Below are 25805 nucleotides of genomic sequence, written 5' to 3'. Positions count from 1 at the left end.
ATTCACAGATGCACATTTATAACCAGTTTGTGTGCTACACATTCTTGTACGTACAGAAAATTAAAAAAACTCATTGATTGAACTACAATTACATATTAAAACTACAGCTTAATGCATGATTTAGAGACATGTTAATATTCCAACTTTCCACTCTTGACTAACAGTAGTTCGCTGTTTCTAGTTGTCTCCAAAGTAATGCATGCTCACAATATTCATTAAAGTGTTAAAAAGTTGTCTGAAGAGCAACTAGAAAGCAACCTTGCCTTCTTGAATTACTGTCAGATTACAATATGTTGCTGTCATGTAAAATATGAACCTACACCCAAAAACTCTATTCTCTAAAAATGGAGTTAAGAAAATTAAGAGTCTTAATTCTTAATATTAGTTAAACCTGCAAACAGCTGTTTAACTAGGACAACTTAGATTAATTAGAATTGCAAACATGGACCTTAGCTAAATAATGTCAAACAGAATTAGTAGTAGTACAGGAAAATCCTAAAGTATTAAACATTATTACATTTCCCTTACCTCCCCTCCATTAGCATACTCCATAACAAAACACAAGCGATCATGTGTCTGAAAGGAATACTTTAAAGCCTGAAACAGATTTAAACCAAGACTTAGAAGACAGATCACACTGACAGTTATAAAAGCATTTTAAATAGAATTTCAGAAACGTAGACACACATGAAATTTTCTATTTTAGTGGACGTTTTGTCCTTGGATCTTACATAATACTTACACGTTCCTGTTGCAGCTGAGGACTGATCCACCGCCAACTTATTTCATTAAATAAATTTAACAAAACATTAAAACAATCCCTTGCAGAAGCTATCAGTAACACCTATAATGCCGGGAAACAAAGTCCTGGCCCATTAACAGTGATACAAAATGTAACAATAATGGCTCTGAAGTTTCCTCCCCAGGCCACAAGCTCCCACAGTTTCATCCCACAGACAAGAAGCCGCAACCAAACCCCAGAGCACAAGGTTTTACTGCACTGGCTATAAGCCCTCTTAGATGAAACACATATATTTACACACACCAGCACCCTGGTCTCTGCCCTGCTGCCTCCAACTGCTCCCCGTTGACAGCCTGCCAGAGGATTGAGCAATGCTGCCGTCAATTTGTGAGCAATTCACAAAAACAGACCGGATGGAGGGTGTGATGGAGCGTCACAAGGTGCCTTTGTACAGTCCTGTCACATGTATTCCTGTGGCAAAAGTAACAACAACTTGTTTGCCACAGTCTTAAGTTTTTTGGTCATAACCCAGTCTCCTAGCTGACTTCTCAAGACAGCCCTTGTTTTGGATATTTGGGTTTATGAAAGCATTAAAAAGAAAATACCGCATATGATATCATCGTCTTCATTACTAGAGGTGGCATTTTCAAACCAGTCGTATTTTTGCAGAGAAAGGGAGGATCGGGTTTTAGACATGTCAACAAACATTTACTGATTATACCCAATACGGCCAATATTTACTACAGCCAATATTTACTTCCAGAGGCCATGCTTAAAAGGTCTAAATTCCAGTTAAGCCCTTGTGTACCTGGATGAAGGAAACAACCGGGATCCTACAGAGGTCTCTTAGAGGGCTTAGCGGTTGGAAACAATTCAGAGCCAACTTGTAATAAATATTAGAAACAAAATCTTGAGGTGGAACTTCGGTATCTAAACTCAACCCAGAGAGACTGCTGGTGTTGGAGGTCTAAACTGAGAGTATGGTTTGATTTTACAGCTAAGCCAATCCAAAAGGAAAGCAGCAGATAAAACATCGTCTTGCCCTTCCCTGTCCCATCCCACATGCTCCCACCACTACCCTTTGGCTGGCACTACCAGTGCTCTGATTCCATAGTAAGCTGCTTCTGGGAGCTTAAAAAAACAACAAAGGCAGTCAAAATTAAAGGGTTTTTCCCCCATTCTATCTTCTTGAACTTGTTTGTCACAAGATCAGGGTCACCCTGATCTCTGATACAAAGAGGAGACTAAGCATTTGGAGGACAACGAAAGCAGATACTTCTCTCAGAGATAGCAAGCCATTAAATGGGTGAGCCATAAAGTCAAACCACACCCTAAAACACTGTCTTCAAGAGGTACTGAGGACCTGCTCTGCAAGAATCAGAAGACTTAAAAAAGCATGTTAATTTGTGCTTCCCAAAAATGGAAGGGTACAAAAATACACAGCCACTCTGAAAACACAGATCTCTGATGTATTATATAAATAATAAAAAATAAGCAGTGTCTTGGTTGTCATGATGTTAAGTTACACTCAGCAGAGAGAGAAATGCTTACTGTTAAGAATGGATGCCGTGAGTTCTGTAAAACACGGTTTTCTGTCAGCGTGTGCGCTACTTCATCCTGAAACACAAGCAGAAGGAAATCAGCAAAGTGATTCCTCAGATCAGGGGTCCATTTCAAACACTAATGGAGCAATTCTTTACAAGTACTCAGAGAATCCTTGGTATGACTTTCCCAAAGGCTGTATCAAGGGTGAACCACATTCCCAAGTTTCCCATCTACCCACCTTTGCTACAATAACTTCCTTCTTCAGAATTTTCATAGCATAATACCGTCCAGTTGCTTTTTCTTTAACTAAAATGACCTTTCCAAAAGTGCCTTTTCCCAGTAGTTTAAGGTATTCGAATTCATTCATGGTCTGTTAACGATACAGATAAACAAGAACCAAATTACATGAACTAACAATAAGTGTATCATTCTCAGACTAGAATTTCTCATTCACGTGAGAATACATTGCATACGTTGCATATGTGGTTTTTTAAATCCTTTTGCTTAGTAGAATTCAATCAAGGACACAGAAGCCTAACAGCAGCTACAACTCAGAGTGACACATAAGTAGCCAGCCCCATCAGTGTAAAACCACTGACATGACACAAAGCTGGCACACATACTTGGTGATCACACTGGTAGATGGCTATCTTCTTTTTTTTGTTGTTTTTAAACTTCATTGGTTTTCCCCAAACTGAAACTTATGAAAGGAAGTGGGGATGACAGTGGGGAGATAAGGACACAAAGAAGTGCCTTAGTACAATCCACACACATAGCATTCGCATGGGAAAAGGTTCTATCAATTCTTTCTTACAAGAGCAGGTGGGAACACTTTGGAAAATGGAAACGCAAACAGGAGACCACAAGGAGGTAGAAAGAAGTGAAGGGAGGCTGAAGACAGATACCTAAAAGGGCTCCACAGGGAAAAGATCTCCTCTGGCACATACTCCTTTCATGGAAGGTCGTTGCAGAGCTGACCCTGTGCATTTAGACAATGCTGTGACTGACGCAAAAACCCGAAGTCTAGGAACACTATGGACAGACACACAGCAGCTGTCTGGGAGTCAGCCTAAACCCTTAATCCGGAGCAATTAAATCCACTGGACCCACCCTAAATCCTGCAAATCCACTGGAATATCTTTGCACCAGCCTGCAAAGAGTTTACACAGTCACACGGTCCAGCAGGAGCTATGATTTCAGGCTCTGTACCACAGAAAAATAGGCAAACCAAACCCAGAAGTGAGTTGGCCTTGAAAGCCATCCAGTAAGGACATCTGAACTCAGAACTCCAGTGGACCCAGACAGGCTTTGCTCAGCACAGAGCTCAGCTGGTACCTGCTCAGCTCAGACAATCGTTTCCTCCAGAAGCTACATCTACAACCAACTGTGGATTGTTATGGGAACAGATGCGTATTGATGGCTATTTGTCTACATTCAAGAAGACCTAAAAAAATACTGTTATTCCTGCTACGCTGACTTACCACTTTGTGTTTTGGCTTTGTCATAGAAACTTCCATTTCTTCAGCACCTGAATTATCACTGGGAGAGCCAGATCTAAAATCCATCATCTCTTCCTCTTGTTTCTTGAGGCTGTCTGCTACTGTTTGGATGGCTTTTGTCCATTCTTCCCTGGCAAAATATAAGCAAAGACATTCATTACTTGTGACTTTGGATTACCGTCTGCCATGGCAAGAGTCACCAAAGAATACAGAGTAACTAATGTTCTTTGATGCATCAATGCAACATACAATGAATTATGTGCATTTTCAAGCACTATGAAAATGCATTTTTAAGAGCACTTTTAACATACATCTTTATTAATCGTACTAGAAACAAGAGACAACTGAAGTCCTCCCAGTCTGGATACAGTATAAGGCTTTTCAGACAACAGCATTTCTAATAGGCATTCAGTGAGCAGCTCAAGATATGACCTGGTGATACAGAGATTTACATAACAAAAACAGACTTGCCAAAACCAAAAAGCAAAAGGCTCCCATGCAGCACAAAGCAATTCCATTCTTATGGTGCACTGAAACACATATATCCAACTGCTGGGGGCACTATGCCACCTCTTCGCACATATATCCTGAATTTTAATGGCAAGGGGTGTTCTAGAAGGTATTAAAGCCCAGTATACTTAGGTTATTCCTCTGTTGTAAAGAGGATGACAGAAATACAGCAATTCCTGTGTATATTTTCACAGAATGTCAGCAAAAGCAGTGACAATTTATCTTGGGCACAGGTCTTGGTTACCATACAAGTTTCCACAGCTGTTTCAGCAATGGGTACTCTAATACTGACCCCTTTGACTCCCATGGACACCATTTCCACTCCAGTGTCCTTTGGGAAATTTTGCACCTTTGGAAACTACTGAAGTGAAAGTTCTTGGCCTTCATTTCACTGCAAATTTATTGAACGTAAAGCATCCAACTTGTAAGGGCTTACGGGGTTTTGGGACAGGCTTTAAGACAAACAGGGGCTGAAGACATGTTCAGTGGACTATGTGAATTTACCATGTTTTACTATCTTTTGTATCTGTGGGGAACGGGATGTAGTGGTTTAGTTGGTATTTTCTGGGCCCTGGCTAAACTCTTCTCCCAAGGACACCACAGGTAAAATACTCCACTGCTATGGCAGGAACAGAAGTAGCCAATGCTGAACAACTCTATATACAACCTGCAATGAAGCCATGCCATCCTAATCAATGTCAAATTTTTCACTGGTTCTATGAAATTGTTAAGGGGAAAAAAAAAAAAAAAATTGTATCTGAACATGTGAATTTCAGTTTGTGACAGATGGAAGAGGCAGATCATTTCCCAGAGGAAGCAAAGTCCATGGGAAAAAGTACCCAACATAAGACTCTAATAAAACCTGCACCAATTACACATAAGGTCTTTCCCACCCTGTGCATTTTTTATTTTGGATTTTGTCTGAACGTGCACTATCCAGCCCTGTCTGGGGCAGCAAGGTAATGCTAAACATTCTGCACATTCTCCCTATACTCCCAGCACAGACTACTTCATTTACCACCATAAACACATTCTTTTGTTTACTAGTCATTTTTCATATTCAGAACGATTACAAAAAGAACTTTTTCTTCTGTGTTTTTATCTCTCCATCTCTCTCAAAAAAGAAACGTTGGTTTTAAAGGCACAGAGAAAGCTAAAGGCGTATCTACCTTCACATCTTTTTTAAGATTTGTTACTGACTTGGTTGAGATCTCAGCCCTCCTGAAATGAGTCTCTTTGATTTCTGGGAGACCAGAATTTCACCTTCAGCTTTTATGTCTCAAGCGTACACAACAAAGGTGACTAACACTCCGAGCCCTGAAGTGTCACAAAGCTGACTTAATTGGCTAGGAGGGAACAAAACAAGGCTGAAACACAATCTTCCCCCAAGTGGAAACTGTTATTCACTCCCTTTAGGGTCACTGACCACAAAGCTACTAAAAGAAACAAGGACCAGTTTCTTTTTCTTTGCTTTTAATTTGATTTCACCTTCTTCTGATCACTGTAACAGAATCAAAACCAATAAACAGGAACCTTCTTTAAATCAGGGCATGCAAAGGCTATGGAAGAAAAAAGCAAATATTATTAGGTAGAACTTGCTGATCTTAAAAATAAACATGTGCCAGTATCATATCTAGGGAGGACAAGGGTTTTAAAATACCCCTTCACCTAGGGCAATGGTACTGGAATAATTTAAGTTCAGTTCCTGAAGAGCAAGTAAATATTTAAATACTCTGTAGTTGTAGAATAGCTGTGCTGGAAAACTGTTCTCTCAGGAGGTAAGAGATCAATTCTCCAATGATGAGAGCACAGGATGCATGCTCCTAGCTTTGTTTCCTAACAGCTGAAACAGAAATCTGCACCTGCAGCAGATAACTATCACTTTTATTATCTAATTTGCATAAAACATTAGCAATCAGCAATGATACAACTAATTTTTTTCCTTTAAAAACAAGGTGTCTAAAAAGACTTTAAAGAGGCAGTATTCTGATACAACTCAACTTTGCCTGAATCTCTGTTTCACTGGTGCTCACCCTTCCAGAAACTCCCAGGTCAGAAACCCTTCATTTCACATACCACAACATTTCCAGTGAGAAATGAACCTTAAGTTTCCAGAAATAACTACCTGTGTGCTGGTACACACCTGCACCTGTCCGTTTTGGATACCCAACCTAGCAACACTTCATTTATAAGTACTACTCAAAATCCACTCTCTGAAACCCCCTTTAAGGTATCTTTTATACTGGAACACGCACTAAAACTGAGGCGCTCAAAAATTATTTGTCGCTTTTCAGTCTAGACGTACATCATCCAATAAATAAGAGCTTGAGCAAAGGACTCGCTATTAATGCTGAATGCTTGCATCTGCTTTTGCAAGTAGTTTATGTATTAAATATGAATGAAACATACCGCTCCTCTGGAGTCTCCACATGAAATGTTCTTTCAATTACTGTGGTCCACTGGAGGCATCTAATGATAAATGTGTTTGGTTTAGGTCGTTCTGTCTTCATCAGCTGGCACTCTACCACAATCAAGGAAGAAAGAGTCATGGTACATAAGCAGGTTTAAATAATCATTTGTCTTTATTCTTATCTAGCAAACTGTTGCAATTAATCAGCCATAGAAATCTCTGTAAGTACTTCTTTAGGAGACTTGAGACAATTTACTGTGTTGATGAAACCAATAAATAGCTTGGGAGATAGTCATCTAAGCAGCACTGAAATCAAATTCTGCTTAGAACGGCTCCACATTTGGTCTGCCCACAGAGGTAAGTAGAAATGTGATGTGATAACACAGAAGCTGTTCAGACTCAGGTCCTACATTCCAAAGGTCATCCAGAGCAGAGCACACGGACAAAGTCAGCTGATAACGCAGCAATTACATCCACTGAAATTGAAGCCAAACCCCCACATTCCCTCTCTTTGACTTTCCCGACATAAAACCCTGTCCTTGGCTTTCAAGGAGTTGCTAGAGAGCATGTTTGGTCATTTTGCAGCGACCTGACGATTAGACTCAGCATTTCCAATCCTCAAACACTAGAGGGAATATCAAACTGCGGAGGCACCCCCAGAAAAGACCCTGTTCAGAACGCCTTTGGGACAGCTGCCGCAGAGTTGGATGCTGTACGGACAGGCAGCTAACAGCTTCCATCATTGCTAGCATTTAAGCACAACCCAAAAAGGCTACAGAAGTACAGCTACATGCAAAAAACACTGCTTCCTTCATAAAAATGCTCTCTCGAAAGCTGAGCGTTAATTTTTTTTTTTTAAATCACACCTACTATTTTAAGCTTCATAGGATGTTATAAGTATTTATTCTTCAAATTTAGGCCTGAAAATGCACCTGATTAAGGGTACACTAGCTATACTAAAAGAGAGGCTCTGAAAAACAAAAGAAAAATCAATTAAATAACAACAGAAGCCAAAACTCCACATTTTTCAGATTTGCATTAATAGAAAATCTAATGCTAATTAAGCAGCTCCTGTTAAAGGAATGTCAAATTAAGAAACAAAGTGAGCAGGGCTGGGGGAGGGGAAGAGAGATAACTGGGGGTTTTTTTCTTATATTAAACTCTTTTCCTTGCAGTTAATAAAACAACAAGCTTGCTATTATTTGGTCTTCGGATTCTAAATCAACTTCCAAGTAAATAAAAAGGCACTATGAAGACAAGAAGAAATTTCTGCTTACTGCTAGAGCTACGAACATCCTCCACCATCAGCAATGTGCAAGTCAAGGACAGAATCCGGCCAGAATAACAGTGCACGTTACTAAGGCTACACTGGTATCGTTAGGTTAATTTTATTATTGTGATAATTTAGAATGCTCAGTTTTAAATTCAAGCTCTTAATTAGCACCAAGATAAAATATTTACCGCCAGTGTTTTTGGGCGCCGTATTTTTGGCAATATATTTCATGCCTCATTTGGTACTGGAATTATAAGCTTTTCAATGAGTAACTTTACATTTTTCATGACAAGAAAATCTAATTTTTCTTTAATAGCACGCTGAGGTTATACTGCATCCTACTAAAGCACTGCAATTAGATAAGAGAAAGTTTATTAATGAGTCATGAAAAGGTTTTAGTGTGATAAACGGCACTCCTTCATTCACCGAGATTAAAGAACTTCCACACAGCGACGCAGCAGTGCTTGCAGAGTGCCGTATTTAGCCTTCCAGCTACCTCCATCCTCTTTCACAGAATGGCAACGAAAGCCGAACACAACTACACAAGCCAGCGCAGCCCAGTAAGCCCTGTTCTGATAAATTCAGCTCAAAATATCTCGTTCCTGCTCTCAGATTGCCCACCTTGCCTTAGCTGCTCTTCTTTTTTGTTGTTGTTGTTGTTGGTCGTTTGTTCTGTCTCCCATTTTTGTCTGTTTAACGTGATTAGATTAAGGCTGGAGTTGTTCTTTATGAGCCTGCACAATGCAGCCCTAATAGATACTGAATTTGGCTGAAGACTCAAAGAAGAAAATCAGAGTATGTCTAACCTCATGCTAATCCAGAGCTGTTCTCCTATACTTACCCAGAAGTGCAACATTATGAAGAAATAAACTGACTTTAGATTCACATTTAGTGCCTCAGATTGAGTATTCTGAAGTAGCAGCACAGATATTTAAACTAGCCATGAATTCTAAAGTTTAACCATTTAATTTCAGCATAATAAACCACACAAGGCATTTTCTGTCATAGAAGGGGACCAATTAAACATCACCACTTTTCCCCTAAATCAGCACTGTCCATTGATATTTGTTAAGCTTGCTGATCCAGCAATCTTTAAGGCATACAGCAAGATGAATAATAGAGATTTGTCAGTTAATAACCACTATAATTCAAGTATGTCACATAGAAGTGTTTTGTTTAGTGAACAATATGCTGTCTAATTACCCTGCTCAATCATAACAGCACATATCAAGAAATACAGAAGGCTTTATTTTTAAATTGCTTTACCAAAGTGCTGTACCACATAGGTTTCAGAAAGTTTGAAGCTACCACTTAGTTCTCCCCATATACAACAATTGCATGGATTTTATCAACAAAACAATGAAGCAGTAGGGGGTTTTTTCCTTACTTTTAAAACTAGCTCTGTGCTCTTCACCATAGTTGGCAAGCTAGAGAAGCACCAAACTTGCCTTCTGTGATCGGGTACTGCAACATGCACCACTACAGCACAGCACAGATACGGATCAGCTCGGATTCGTGGCATGTTGGGGATTCTGCTATATGAACATTCACATTTGAAATACGGGCCGAGGGTTGCTTACCCACTTCCCCACTTTGAAGACAGTTTTTCCTGTCAAACAGGCCAACATAAGTATTTCCCATTTGCAACAAATTAAGTACTATGAACAGCAGCCTGTTAAAAATGATTTAAATTGCTCTAAAGAGCCTCGATTCTTTCCTGGCCTTTGGTCTTTTAAAGTAAGTAGGACAGAGAAATTGTTCCTAACAGGAATAGACACTAAGGCATTCAAATGTAAATTACCATTTTGTATTTGAAAGACACTTAGTATTATCCCAGTGACTTTCTAAAATGTCACAATATTTGCTTCCCCAGCACTTAAGGTAAAAGGCAGATTACTTTCGATGAAAGTGTCAGATTCTGCTCCCTATATAATGACATCACACTTAAAACAATAACGTCAAGGAAGAATCCTTCCCACTCCTGCTTTGGTTTCTTTAAGGAAGGAGATGGGAAGAAAAAAAATAAGTAAATCAGGCAGGAAGAATGATGAATAAATAAAACTTTGGATAGGCCAACAGGAATATTATGTTGAAGTGCTCCTTTTCTGCTAGCACCACTGGATAAATTAGCCCCCAAACAGCTCAGCATAGCAAAGGCAAGGAGCTGGGAGCCCTGAGTTACAGACCTGGACTAAGGTGGCCCCTAGTAACAGCAGACAAAAAAGTCTGTTCACTAATCTAGCCATCTCATGCCCTCTGATAAATGCTTGACTGCAGACACGCAGTCCTGTCCCAAAAGGAGCACTCATATTGTTGAGCAATTATGTTTTCAGCTGCACAACAAAACCACCACAGTCCACCCTCATTTTTGACAGTCGGAGAAATAATCCCTTCTTTCTAGCAGGAATAGCCTCTCTCCATGTGGTTTTTCACAATATACTGCTCTTCCCAGCTATATGGTTTTAAAGGCTTATAACCTAATAGGGAGACATACATGATAATCCAAGATTACAATCGGCATGAAGGCTACTTATCTCACAGATTTACAACACAGGCTCTATTGGTTATTTATCTGCAGGGTCTCTGGAGCAGAACTATTTAGTTACAGGCTTTTTTATTCCTTTTGCCTTACTAGTGGTGAGGTACAGAACATGAACGCAAATACGACAAAAACCACAGTTAAATGCTCAGGCACCATCCTTCAGAAGTTTTGGGTTGTTTGTTTGTTTTTTTAAATAAATCACCAATAGGTTACTTCCAGGGAGAATAAACTCCTTAAACATATCATTAAATTACAAATATAGATATATGGCTATTTTAAATGGAAAATTAGGTGGAGAAGAAGGTACTTTAAAAGTGAGCCTCTCTACCTACCCATGGGGGGCCCTAGAAACAAGTTTTTGAAGATGTATTATCAAAACCCTCGCAGACTGAAAGGAAAAGGCGGGTATAGGAGAAAGAAGAGACTGTCAAGCACATGGAAAGCATGCTCTCTTTATTGCTAATACTTTCTTCATACCTGTTAAGGGAAAAGACAGACCATCATTAGATGCTACCTTCTTTCACTGTTTTCTCCTGAATTGAGTATTTCCTACCTCTCACAGGTTGACAAAATCACTTAATATGAATTTTATACTACAAGTAAGAAGAGTCCCCTATTCATGAGAAAAAAAATCTTTTACTTGCAAAGATAAAAAAGCCTACATTATTTTACAGCAGAAGAGGGTAAAGATTTTAATCAGAAGCATGGGACCACTTCCAAAGAACAGACTGACACAGACAGCCTGCCATCTCATTTAAAAAAAAAAAAAAAAAAAATCTAGTTCACTAATTAACAAAAAAGTCAGGAGGAGTATCATGCTCTCTTGAAAAAAAAAAAAAAAAAAAAAAGAATTTTTACAAAACTTTTAAGCTAAATTCCCCCCACCTTTCACTGGCAGGAGGTTTCTACAGGCTGCCTCTGCAGTGCAAGGCTGTGTTCTGGCCTGAGCCTTCCTCCAAAGGCAGCTCAAGTTCACTCATGCTAACTCAACAAGTTAACCCAAATGAAAGTACCAGGCGAGCAGGTTCAAAGGCAAAACTTGTGGAGCAAAACACATCCAAATGATACAAGTGTGGAGGGCACCCAGAAGGGAACTGCACATCAGGTGCTGGCAGCACTGCATGCCAATGCCTACATAAGAAATTAAATCCTGGTGGGGCAACAGCTGCTTCTGTGAGCCCAAAACCACAATAATGATTTCTGACAGTGAGGCCCACCCCCCCAGTCATCAAGGCCTTCCCAACCTGTCACTGCTTCACCAGGCAAGAGCCACTGCTAGGAACATCCTTCCACCCACCACCCTCCCTGCAATCCCTCTTACGGGGGGCTACACCTTACTCTATAGGCATGTGTCTTGTCTCTTTCAACAATGCTCAGATACCATGGTAACCAACTTGTTTATCTGTAAATGCCAAGACTGATGGGCTCAATCTGCCAAAAAAAGCACCATATTCCTGTTGTGAAAACCGATTCAAGTTAACCCATTCTGAAGGCAACTTGGACAAAGAGAAGGCAATGGACACATCTTTTTTTACTCCTTAGCGCTGAGCTGCAGTAAATAATTATCATAAGTAACACAGCAGCAACAGAATAGAAGTGTCCTGCAAAAAGTGCATTTGTTAAAAGCCTCTGGCTACAGACCAAGTACTGAATTAATTTATGAATTAATGGCTCTCTGCTGCTTTTCTTTACCTTCTTGATCCATAAAGAGATACCAGTCTAAAGAGGGAAGTAACCGTGTCATTACCGAAATGAAAACACTACGACAATTCGCTCTCTAAAACGAGACAAAAAACCCCAAAGCACTCTTGGCATCCTGCACAGAGGCACCAGGCAACAGGATGTCAATTATTTATTCCCATCATCAGTCAGAACAGGTATATGTTGCTACCAGCAGAAAAAAAATGAACATTTGCATTAATTCCTAGTGCTGCCCAGCCCTCTTCAGGCCCAGGATGTTCCAAAATAAATCTGCCTGCTCAAAGGTTAACTATAAAGATGAACCCCATGTATTTCAAGCTACCCTATAATGAAGAGAGAAAGCCCCTACCCTTCTCTCTGCAGAGCTTCGCTTCCACTAGTCACCAGGAACACGGAACAGATCGTTGTTAATAACAGGTGCCACAATGATCTATTTTTAAGTGGTGGAACGAGACATAGGCAGATCATGAGACAGGAAAGATTAAGAACAGGAGAAAATAAAAGCTGGAAGTATACAGCGAAAGGTTAAAAACATGAGCAAGAAAAGGAAATTATCTTCAGAGTCTTCTATCACATCCTGTGCTGCAGCACCTGAGCAAAGTCGGAAACGTTTGCATAGGACAGAGTGCAGAGGTTAGGAGTTGTTATTATTTCCAAACCCTTTTGTTGGCCGTAATAGAAGAAATATGGTTTTGTGCTCAAAATTAGGAAAAACTGAGTGTGTTTCATTAAAACTACTACTCCCTCTGCATTCTCTTATGCTAACAATCAAGTAACTTTGACCTCCGTCAAAGACACTTGAACCCAGATCTGGTGGCAGAACAGAGGCTGAAACACTTCGGCTGTGCCTACCTGCCAAGTACCGAGACACATGCCTGGGTTAATTTTCACTTTAAAGCAACTTGCTGAGTTACAGACATACAAAATATTAACAAATAAACCCGTTTTATTCTATAACCAGAAACAGTGAAAAAAAAACCAAAAAAAACCCCCAAAAACACCTGCGAAAAAAAGCAGAGCATCAAACCTCCACATCCCAGTCATTCCTGAGAAACATGGGGCAGGGGGGGTTCATCTCAGATAAACACATTTAGTGTTTAGGTACATTGCTCTGGGCAGATTTGAATGTTACTGATGCAGCTTACCAGCACTATGACTACAACATCAACCCCAAACTGGACAAGGGAGCAGGTAAAAACACTTACGAGCTACTGAGAAGTTATTTAAAGGTGATTCGCGCTGGTCAACGTCCTGCGGTCGTTCCTTGTAGCCAATGAATGTGCCATCGTTCTTCAAAAGAAAATACCGCGGCCTCCATGTTTTTATGTATTCTCCTGGAAAGAAAGGATGGACAAAAGGAGAGAACATCAGAAAACTTCCCAAAATACTGAGTCACCAATATTATTTTTTTTTAATATTGAAACTATATGTCATCCTGACATAGCAACAGTTTTAAGAACATTCAGTTCATTCTGATACAAACAGTGGAAAAATACAGGCACTGAATCAGATATTGCTAGTGATATTAACCATAAAAATGGGACTTCATAAAAGGTAAACAGCTATGTTTTGTTCTTCCATCTACTCCGATTTCCATTCAAATTCTGCAACATCTGCCTTAAATGCATTTTAAGTTTTAAAAAAATCAGAGCAGATGTCCTATGTATTATTTTTGCTATTGTCATTTTTCATACTGACAAGTGGAGAAATTTTTTTCATTTACATTTTGCAGCGCAAGTATTTTAAAAAACAATGGGTAATTTACTAATTAGTCAACTGCTTTATCAAACCAACAGTCACTTTTAGAACATAAGAACATAATTCTCTGCTTAAGTTACATAACATCACTCACTCCTCTCACAACATCTCTAGCATGAAACACAAGATGATGTATCACAATATGAAGGGGAAAACACTGGATGATGTATAACCACCACAAAGAAGAAAATTCCACCTTTTCTTTGTCAAGAGAAAAGATCCCTTGCTCACACTCTGCTACTGCTCATCTGCGTAACCTGCACAGGTGACAGTTCCATGACTGTGTTACAGCCACGTTCCAAACAGTAGAATAAAAAGAAAAGAGTTGATCAAAACCTCAGTTATTTACTAGGTTTACTAAGTTGGGCTTCAGGGAAGGAAGAGAGGGGTTCCACCTGTGGCTCTTCTGGGTGACTTTGTCAACGTGCCTCAGTTTCCCCCTTTGCTCATTGTCCATGTTGTCATCTTCTCAGGCAGTCTCTCCAGAACCTCAAATAGCTTTACCTGGATGGTGTCAAGCTAGCCCTCTAGGTCCTACAGGGTCCTGCAGTAATGTTTCTATTTGGCTGAATCACAAAAGCCTCACTCAAGGGGTTATTCAAACCAGGGTACCAGCCACACTTTTCCAACTCCACTCACCCCAACAACAACTGATTTAAAATTAAAAAAAAAGAAGTGGTCACAAAAAAGCACCCACAGCTGGGCAGCAGCTATACCCTCCTCCCTCCAGTACGGTTTCCCACTTGTTTGTTCAACATCAAGGAGAGGATGAGGGAGCAGACTAGGAGCCAAGCTTCTTTCTGGTCTGCCACAGCAGGAGCACGCCTGCGCACCCCATGATGCTGCCCCGGCAGCGGCTGGTACCCAGTGCCCACGGTTTCATCTGCTGGCAAGCTCTTCAAACAACCACCAAGAGCAGTGAGAAGAAAAGACTCTCCAGATTTATTGGCTCTGGCAACCTCCTGCTGCTCTCCTGTTCTCCCAGGCTCCACTCACACCCTCTTCTCCTGCTGCTCGGCTCTCCTCCACCAGTAATTTCTCTCCCAACGATGTGCACCCTGCCCCAGGAACTCCCCTGCAGCTGCTTTGCCTCCTTCCTCTCCCCACAGACCTCCCCTCCTTCTGCAGAGCAGTTTCAACCTGCTTCGGGCACTAGCTGGTCTTTTCTTCTCCATTCAGACTCATACTTTTCTCTCCTGCACACAGAAGCACAAGCAACCCCAACGCCCATGCCACTCGGCCACGGGCACGTGCACCCCTAGCTGCTGCTTTCACCTGTTTACCCCTCGTTAGGCTTTTAATTTTCTAATCTAAAGCAAAAAACTAAGAGTTACTGAACTGGCAGAGACAGTCACACAGAGCCGCATTTCCAACAGTGGCCACGTCTGCAGAAAACATCCATTTGCACTGATCAAACAGGGCACAGGGCAAGAAAGATGAGAGGAAAAGGAATGAGCCTTCTCAGTCTTTCTTTTAGAGACGTCTGTTACAGCTGTTAAGTGTTACACTAACCTATAAGAGGTTTACAAAAATGTCATCGTCGCTTTGGGAATTTCAGAAGAACTCACCTATAGCTGTCATGCCTTAACATTTATAAGCAAGGCGGTAAATGTGGAAGGTTTTGTTGTCATCATCTTTTTAATTCTGACCTTAATTAAAAGCTGAAAACTTTCTGGGATCAGTAGGAGATTATGAAGCCTTTCACATTTAAATTATCAGTCCAACTCAGCCCAGATCAGTGAGATTACTCCAATCTCATTACTATTAGACCACAGATGTGACTACAGGGAGAAGAAGATACATGGCACGCTCAGCCGAGCTCTTGACAAGAGGTTTGTCAGGTAAGCAGGTCGGGGAAGCAGCTGCCCAGACCATCACGATTTTGGAACGCACTGTTACATACCTGACTTGTTGGTATTTTCTTCTCTTGCATAAAGCAGACCCAGGAGACCCAGGAACCATCACATAGCCCTTATCATACCTGCATTTAGGACTAAATCCAGATTGGATGGGACGAAAAATATCTGAAGAGGGGCAAGACACAGAGTTCCATTTCCCTTACTCCCTAATCTATGCTACACGTCTTCCCCACTGGTATTTACAGAGGATACATTTATTTCTTGCAGATTCTGAAATTATTATCTGGTTATTTTCAGTGAAGTATGCATAATTTTACACCAAATTACACTGTACTGTCACAAGAGACCCTTCCTCTTAAATTAGATGCTTATGTTTGGCTCTCATACTTTCTTACAGCTTTATTCCACCGATCTGTTTCTCTGTTAGAAACACATCATCTAAGAGATTAATCGCATAGTGTTTAAAATGGTGTATTCCATACATATATAGCATCCTCCTCCACACTCACTCTTTCTTCACTCTTTCTGCGTGAAAAATCAAGCATTTTGTTACTGCCAGGCATTTTGCAAGGACCATTCTACTTGGACCTTCCCTTATCCACTGCTTTAGCTGGTTCTGGTTCCTGATCCACCTTTTTAATTTGCAAACAAGATTTTAAACTTCTTTTTCCACATGTCTGGAGCTTGATGAATCCTGTAATATGGCAAGCATACATATTATTGATTATTACTCTTGCCAAGGACAATACGAGGCACACTGCAGCATCTGTGGTATAAATTCTATCATATAACCCACTGAGGTTATACTTCCGCATCTTACAGCAAAGTGGCAAGACATTGCCTGGTGTGTGACTTCCCAATCAGGTATCTATCTGTAAGTATAGTTTTACATTCAAGCCTGAGCAAACTATCGTTCCTCTACAGAAGTTCTGAAACACAGATTCACTAACGCAGTCATCAAGAAAATGTACAAAGTGCATATTCTCAAGAAACAAGTTTATATTTTTATGATTAGCGAAAACGCTACAAACTTCCTACAGCCTGTGAGGAGGACCACACTGATCACAGCAGCAAATCTGAGTATTTTAGGCAGAAAAGGAGTTTGTCAATACAGACAAAAAATAATTATGTAGAACTGCTGGAACAAAGCTGACTGAAAAACATTAACACCTTTTCCTTCCTCTGATATATTCAGTAAGCTGTCATGCCTGAAGAGTGAACTGAGCTGTTTCAATTTTTGCCGTGTGTTTTTTGTTCCTGTTGCGGTTTTGTTTTTAAGAATAATAAGCAAGAAGTTACTTGAAGTCACTAATATTAGTAGTTATGTAGTCACACTAGAAGAACTGTACCGAGTACAGTAAATGCAAGCATGTGTGGCAAATTTTATCAGACAACCCTAAAAAAAAAAAAATAAAATAATGATCCACCATGGAAAAGTGAACAATTTACAAAGCAAAACATTTTTTCCTCTGTGATTCATTGCTTGTGTAATGCCCTGGCAGAGCCTTCTTTGTTTTCAGTAACAGAATGCTAACACTGCAGAGACAGGAAAGTAAAAGCATGGGTTATAAATCCTACATATAAAATCCTGGAACCAAATAGACTCCTCTGTAGCTTTCTAGCTTTATTATTTAAAATCTTTATGTACCATTCTGTTCACTCCAAGCAATTTCCAAATTGCAAAGATTCCCAAACTGTATATATCTGGAAATATACACGAAGATTGTTATAGACCGATTTCCCTTTATTGCCTTGTGTCTGCCCCCACACACTGCACATTAAAATACTTAAACACACACTTAGAATGTAAATCCATGTCATGCCAGAAAAGCTTTTTCACAGTAACACATACTGCAAAGCACGCTTACGCCTGAATATTTCAGAAAAAGTTAAACATGAAACTCTTTTGGTTCATGAAAAGTTAATTCTACTGAGGATTTACAATAATGCAGGGTTAGGTTATTTTCCTCTCTTCCCCACAACAGTATCTCACCGAATCTGGAGCTGTCTACCACTGATAGAGTGTCTAACATCAGAAACAGCTGCCACTCCCTGGGAAGCTCACGGGGTAAGTGGAGAATAATGAGCAGCAAGCACCAGCAGAACAAAAGAAAATCCATCTTTATTTACCAACTGCTGCATGCTTGTTGCTGCATCAAGCTCATTCAAAGCCAACACCACACCCTTTAATTCAGAACAGACTATATTTAAGAAGCCTCTGCTTTTTTTTTTTAATCAACTCATACATACCAATGGTTTGGAAAAAAAAAAAATCATTAGGTTAACCAAGTCAGCATCCAATATATCCCTTGATATTTACAAAAGTGCTGGACCAACTATTAACTTTCTTATGCCCCAAACTAACCAGAACAAGCCCAGGAGCACCAACTGAAAACAAGCTCTCAGTTATATGAAATGCACTCAAGTGGCTACCACAAATCTATGGATAAATAATGCATTAAACTTTCTGCTCTGAGCATCAGAAGTAGCACCATTAATTACAATTAAGGTTAACACTCAAAATATTAGAGCTTTTGAGTTACGCAAGCCTCTTCTACGTTCCCACACGCTTTGAAGATGTACAACATTCCTTGACCGTACAGCCCTGAACTGTCTGAGGGAAACACGAAAGTTATGCCAATCGCAGCGCTAATGTGCCACCGGTCAAAGGCGGAATGACTCATTTCTGAGACTTCAATGGCCACGAGAAGTGGTCTGCATCCTGTCGGCCTAATAAGGTTTCGGTGAAACAGATGCCAGCTTCCTTAAAGACATGAAGCTTTCAGGAGCTGCCACGTCATGCGTGCTGAAGAGCGGGACAGGGATTTACAGTTAGTTTCTGCTGCTTGAGTAAATAGGGTAAGCGTCCGCTCGCTTCAAAACCAGCAGAAATCAAACCAGATTTGGAAAAAGAAAGCAGGGCTTGAAAACTTGCCTTTGCATTTCTAAAGGACTCGGAAGCAAGCCCTTTCCAAACACAGCGAGCTAATTCTGGATCTTAACGACTTGACACCAAACAATTAAGTCTAGGGTGACCCGAATGAACGCTCTCAGTTCAAATATGTTTTTTTTTTTTAAAATAGCTGCAGACACCCACCAGGCTGGTGCAGCACTCTTCCCTTCCCTCAACAAACTGTCAAAACAAGATATTTAAACACAGTGCCAGGTTTTCGGTAGCTTGGGGAAAGCAAAAAGAAAAAGAAAGAAAAAAGAAAAAAAAAAAAAAAAAGGAGGTTATGCTAATGCCTTTCCCAACACGCTCGCGGAGAGAGAAGGACCTCTGGTTTGTCTGCCTATTCAGAGGCGCAGCGAAGGGGGCCGGTTCTTTGATGATTTTCTTTTTGGCCCCTCTCTGGACGCCTCCTCGGCCGCCGCCTCCAGCGTACAGCTGCGGAGGCGACGCCTGTGCCCTGAATCTCAATGAGGCGGCCGGGCCGGGGCTGCTCCCCGGCGGGGAGGTCAGCCCGCGGCCTTGCCTGCGCCAGGCCAACGCTCGGCGGCTCGCCGCCCGGCTCCTCCGCACCTCTCGCGGCCCTGACGCGGGGTCCCGCGGTCACGACGGGCTAATTCGGGGTGCAGGAGATCCGCTCCCCGCTTTATTCTCCGCCGGGCAGCTGGACGGTCGTGCGGTGCGGCGGCGGCCCGCGTGGCCGTGACTGACGTGACTGCCAACAGGTTAAGAAGTAATGTCGCCGCCGCCGCCACTGCCGCCTCCTCCTCCTCCAGCTCGGCTCCGGCTTTTCTAAACCTACTGCCGTTTCTCACGCTCACAGAAAGCTGCGATGCGGGGCACCTGCTTCATTATCATATCTTGGGGGAATCTGGGGAGGGAGAGAGGGAGGGAGGGAGGGAGGGAAGAAGAGGGGAGTTGGAGGTGGGGCGAGGGGGATGGCGGAGCGGTCTGGCCTTCGAGCGACAAAGGGAGCCCGTGAGGACGACTGCTGGTCACCTGGCACCCCACATCTGTAAATTAACTTCAGAAAGCAACAAACAGCCTCGGCTTAGCGCTTCCCGCAAAGATCTATAGGCGCGCTGTGAAGAAAAATAAGCATTCTGGAAGCTACCCCTGCCTTGAGTTACACAACGGCGCAGATGGGGAACACCTAACGAAGGCAAGGAATGGGTGCTCTGATTCACAAAGCTAGGGCATGGGAGAGATCAGAAGTCAGATTACGGAGGAAGAAAAACAGATTCTCGCCCAATACTTTCTCCATGCAGGGGACGGACAACTACCACGTTCTCCGATTCCATCTCTGTCCAAGAGTTTGAGATCACCAGCCAACACCACCACTACAGAAGATGACACCTCTCTATTTTTTTATCACTGTATTTCAACTGTATGGTTATGTAAAACTGAAACACAGAGGTTCATCTTTTTCTTTTTTTGCTGAATTTCAGTTTAGAAGGTCAAAAATGTTGCCATATTGCTTACAGCAATCAATTTAAGCAATACCAGATATTCCCAAAGGAGCAAAAGAGAATTAATCAGCATGTAAAAAACTCCTTACTCCTACCTTTGGCACAGCTTAGTCAGGCTAGTCCTAACCTACAGCTGTCTCCAGTGGGAGAAGATGTAAATGAAGTTTCATTAAAAACAGCAGTTTTAAGGATAGCTACATAAATTACAGGAAAGTATAAAGCGATTTCTTAAGCTGTGCTGAAAACAATCGCGGAGTGAATTGCATCTCCACTACCTCATGGTGGGAGCAAAAGGACTTAAAACTACCACGAGGTGTCCAACACAATTAGAGAAATCTCTTCTGTAATATGATCGCAAGCAGCTACAGCATTTTAACAAAATAAAACATCCCTGTAACAGAAAGTGCCATCACGTATTCCTCTGCTTTTGACAGGTGCCCAACTCACTCTCATTTTTATAAATAAATAAAAATGACAGAGGAGGTGTCAGATTCACTGAGCTGAATTAAGCATGCTTGGAACAATTATTTCTCCCCAAGTAATTTTTACCTTGACGCTATAATGGAAAATAGCACAAGCAGCTAACAAGGCACTTAAGCTAATAAGCCTCTGCAACTTTTTAAATATCTTCCCTTAGAGGGGGAAGGTACCTACAACTATTCCTCGAGCTCAATCTGAAGTCAATACAATCAGTATTTCTGCAAATCAGGCTCTTAAATACACTGAATGTATTTATATAAAGGGTGTGACTTAATCCTCCAAAGATTTTATGAACTCTACTAAAAATACAAAGAAAAAAATCCAAACCAAAACACCAAACACACCACACCCTGGTGTATTTCAACAAGGAAGGGCTTTTCATCATCTAAAAGCTGATTTAATTATTTTACCTCTTAGCATAAGCATCCTTAGCCATGACTCTTGCACTTATCTGAACACATGCCTTATTTGAATATGACATACCCAGTTTTGTTCTTCACTAAATCCTGTCTAGAGACTGACAGATAGTGTAGAGAAGGGACAAAGCAAAGAAACACTCACAAACCAAAGCTCTTCCAAAGATTAAACAAAGTCCGAAAACACAGTTTTAGCTTGTATTCCTAGGGCTGCCTACACACAGAGTACGTTCAGAAAAAGCATCATTAATTGCTTAAAAATTGATTTTTAGGTCCCTCCCCCCACTCTGCCCCACTGAAAAAAGATTCAAGAGCCAATGACTCAGGCGAGAGTGAATTTTTATAATGCATTCATTTGCTTTGTGAACTTCAAACCTGAAAAGTACTCAGCAGAGGCTCCCCATTAAAATCCCAAAGTTGGTGAAGCTGAGAGGTGAGCTGGTAACTTGGGGGGTGGATGCACACGGGAAAGCAAGAGCAGGGGAGGGAAAAAGCAGGATGCAGCCGCGCAGAAAACATCAGCGGCGAGGACTCACGAGCCCCTGACTTGGTCTTCTAGGCTCCCATCACTAGATCATTGTGTCATTCACAAAGCAAATCAAAACCTCAGGGAATTGTAAAGAAATGGTGAAAAAAAGGCTAAGGGACATTAGGGGAGATTTATGGAAACAGCAGCTTTTCTAAAACAGATGATATGGACCAACTTCAGAGGCGGTTTGAAATGGGAAAAAAAGCCCTACTGGTAAAAACTAAGCTGCAGAACATGGACTTTTATAAATAAGCAATTTATGGAGGGTAAGAAATAAACACATCGTATTGTTATCCTTTAGCTTCTGGGTTTGAGTCCTAATTTTCAACATAAATACACAGAGTTGTTTTAGGCCACTTACAATAAAAGCTCTACCAGTAATTGTGTGATCACGCTGTGCATCAGGAAATTTCTTAAAAGTGCCAAGAAAAAAAAAATCAATGCAGAATTTTAAGCATGTTTATACAAACAGTTACTGGGTAAATATTTCATAGAAAGATGCATAAAAGCCAAGTTAAGCAAATATTTCAATGGCAAAAATAAGCAGTAACATAAAAAAAGGGGTGTGCTGTTTATATGGCTGGGGCTAATTTGGATTTCCCTTCTTCATCTCATCACTAGCAAGCCTGAAAAACCCTGGAGGGGCACACGGAGACCGTGTTAGCTTCTAATAAAAAGTTTCATTTATCTTGAGCCATTTAATGGCCATCAATGGAAAAATTACAAGCACTTCCCAGAAAGCAAGTTCTAATATTTGTTATCATGGCAACCTCCTGGTTACGCCTCCAAATTTAGTACTCCGCAGATAACTTTTACTGAGTCACTACCCCAAATTCAGCAATGAAAGTCTCCACCAGATAACAGGAGTGCCTGCCTCAGTTCAGAGGAATTTTGCAATATAGTAACTTAATTCCATACTGAAAATTTATTAAAGCAACTTCACCACTGGGTAACCTGAGAGCAAACAGCCACCGTAGCTGTGGTGCTAAGCTTAGCCAAGTAACACAGGCATAAGAAACTTTGCCAAGGACTTTTGTGCCTTGGACTGAAGTGTGTCGTCACCGTAAAGCAGAGCACAATCCACGCTGCTGCCTCAGCAGGGTTATGGGCTCAACTAGACACACTTCTGTCACCCCAAACACTATTAAAATTCATTTATTTTTACAATACACAGTAAAAATATTGAGTCTCAATATAATCCAACAGCAAAATTCCTGCTGGATTTCAGTGGTACCACAATTTAGCCCTGTAATGTGGAAATATACGTGTATACTGCTAAAAACAAATATATATAATAGTGACTATTATTGTTTGAAACCCAAAGTCATCTATTATAGTAGACTACTCATACCTCTTCCTCACAGCTCCACACTCCAGGAGACATGCATTCCAGTCAGTCACACGAAAATCTGTTTCTTACATAAGAAGGAATGAAAAAAAAGACCTACCTACCTTGACATTGCTACCATGAATTAATTCTCATGTTGCAACAGCATCTTGGTATATTAAAGCCACTTTTCATTTTTAAAAAAGTATCAAAAATGAAAGGTATACACCACACAGAAGTGAAAAGCAGATGGGCACAGGAAGATGGGACCTTGAATTACACTTTCCAGCTTGCAGTGCCCTATACTGTTGTTTTGGGAAGACATGGCAAAAATTCCAATCTCCTCTTTTAAAACTGGTCCTATTCCCAGGGGAAAAACAAACATCACCCCCCACCCCCAGCCAGCCCTAAACTGACACCAGTTTCCATGGGCATCAAACCTGGGACCTGGCCCACTGGATTCTCAGAGGTCAGGGACTGCTGCATCAGCCCGACCTCTCCACCGCATCTGATTTTCCAAGCACAGAGCACCACGCGACTGCTCCTCGCCATGCACATCCCCTCTACCACCTGAATCCTAAAAGCCTTGTTCTATAACTGAGCACAGTCTGCTCTCTGTAGTTCATCTTCCCACCCTTACTAGCATGTCCCCAAAGAACAGAAGCAAAACAAACACCAAAACACATCCCTTGCCTAGCTGTGTTACAGCTACCCTTCAGGTTTGTAGAACCTCCAACAACTACAACAGCTGTCCAGGAGAGTTTTGATTCCCAAACTTTAAGCACAAGAACACCAGAAAGCCATAAATAAAGCTTTAAACTCATATGAGTTGGTTTGGGGTTGTTGGTTTTTTTGCTTTGTCTTGTTTATAAAATATTAAAAAAAAAAAAAAAAAAAAGAGAGAGAAAAAACCCTACAGGTCACCTGGGGTAATGTTCCTGAAGAAGGTCATCTGGGGCCATGTTCATGCCTCAGGAATTTCTGCAAAGGAAGGTACATGCACACATACAGAAAACCCTGCATGCAAACCCTGCTTTGTGGTTCGATGCTTAGCGCATGCTCTGGTTACAGCATTTTCTTCAACTGGTCCCTGATCTGACACTATCAGCTCAGGTGGCAGCTGCAAGGGGCTCCCTCTGCTGCCCCAGGGGACAAGCCAAAAGCAAGGCCACCCTGAAAACCCTGCTGCTGCTGCCAACAAGGCAGGAGGGGAGCAGGAGGAGAAAGGGGGAGAACAGAGGCATCTTGTGGAGGGGAAAATTGTGGCAAACATAAGCCAAGATGTGGCTACCGTAATTCTGGCTGGAGTCTGCTGCATCAGAGAGGTGAAGGCCAACGAAGGGACAAGCCGGGGTGTCCCCGGTGCTGGGTCTCTGCTGGGCAGGGGGGAAGGCACTGGGCTGCTGAGAGCACAGGCAGGGCAGGGAGAGGTGGCAGCTTGACCCTCACCCCAGGCCACACCAGCTGTGTCTGTAGCCATCGCTGGTCCTGGTCCTGGTCCCGGTCCTGGTCCTGGTCCCATCCCAGGACCAACGGGGGCAGCTGGAAGGGCAGGTTGTGCCCAGCCCATGGGGAAAGTAATGCTCCCCATTCAGGACCTCATTCTTGAAACATGGCCAAGTCTGAGCAAGTTTAAATAGCAAAGCTACATCCTTTAAATACACACACACACGTACGTACGTTAAACAGAGCTAACACAGAACCTGCCCATGAGCACACATCGCTGCACTGACCCTGCTCCTTCACAGGCAGAGCCAACGCTCACAGTGAAATCTTCCAGAAGTCAGGCTGGCCACAAAGACTCAGCCCACCCCCTGGTCTGGGGAAGCTATAAAGTTTAGATTATTACCAAATTAATGCTTTTATGCATTTATTTCCCCTTCGCCCTCCATACTGTGAGAAAACCGTTTTAACATCAGGATTACAGTTTCAGTATCAAGCTAAGAGACAAAAAAATGTTTCAAAAAAAGCAGTCACTGCACACTTGCAGTGGCTAATCTGCAATTTTCATTTATGCACAGCACACTAAATGAATCTTTGTAGTGGGCAGGCCTTCTTGCAAATTACGGTTTTCTAAACGAAGCCACGCTTGGGTACAGAAATTGGAAGGTACAGGTAACACCCTCTCCTTTAAAACAACAAACGAAAAAAAAAAAAAAGAGAGAGAGAACAAAGGACCCACATGAAAATTACCGACCTGATATTATATTTGGTGATAAAATTCCAGTTCAACTACAAAATTAACTACACACAAGTCCACTATTGGGTCACTGTCGCTGGTTTAAGAATATGTTTTTCTACATACTTTTCCTCCCCTCACCAGAGAATCCAAATTTCCTAGTTTAATCATCTTCCCTTTTCCAAAAGAAATGGGAGTCTTTAAGACATTTAGTTATTTAATCACAGGGGCAGTACAAGATTAAAATGGATTAGAAAAATTAATCCAAACTAAATGTCTCCTTTATGAGAAAGTTTCCCAATGAACGTTAAATCAACAGGTTCCCAATTTCAGGTATAAAATCTGATTGAAACTGCTGCTGCTTTGAAAAACTAGTGCTTTCTCCTGCTCCTCCTTACTAAAAATGCAGGCCAAATTGCTATTTCCATAAAGATATATGTCTGATATTGACAGGAGTTCTATGAAAAATTCTTGATGACCTGCAGGGATTCTTGTACTTAACCCAAAGGCAAAATTTACAGGAATTTATCATACAAGAATGAACTGCTCTGCAGATCAGGGCTCCTGTTCCATGCTGCAGTCAGAATTTCTACCAAACGGGGGGGGTGGGGGGGTG

At 41.4% G+C, this 25805-nt stretch overlaps 1 protein-coding gene across 4 annotated transcripts in view; it reads right to left on the bottom strand.

The window, feature by feature from the left end:
* AKT1 (AKT serine/threonine kinase 1) overlaps window positions 1–25805 on the bottom strand; it is a 74744-nt gene that overhangs the window by 21285 nt on the left and 27654 nt on the right. For all 4 annotated transcript variants that reach the window (XM_075029704.1, XM_075029705.1, XM_075029703.1 and 1 more), the window contains 6 exons: window positions 13428–13556; window positions 6706–6817; window positions 3769–3916; window positions 2526–2657; window positions 2294–2359; window positions 529–597 (listed from right to left, as the gene is read on the bottom strand). In XM_075029704.1, the coding sequence (XP_074885805.1) occupies window positions 529–597; window positions 2294–2359; window positions 2526–2657; window positions 3769–3916; window positions 6706–6817; window positions 13428–13556 (656 nt within the window). The remainder of the gene's footprint in view (window positions 1–528; window positions 598–2293; window positions 2360–2525; window positions 2658–3768; window positions 3917–6705; window positions 6818–13427; window positions 13557–25805) is intronic.

This window comes from Buteo buteo, chromosome 6, assembly GCF_964188355.1.
Source record: "Buteo buteo chromosome 6, bButBut1.hap1.1, whole genome shotgun sequence".
NCBI classification, from domain to species: Eukaryota; Metazoa; Chordata; class Aves; order Accipitriformes; family Accipitridae; genus Buteo; species Buteo buteo.
This window is presented reverse-complemented; position numbering and strand designations above follow the sequence as displayed.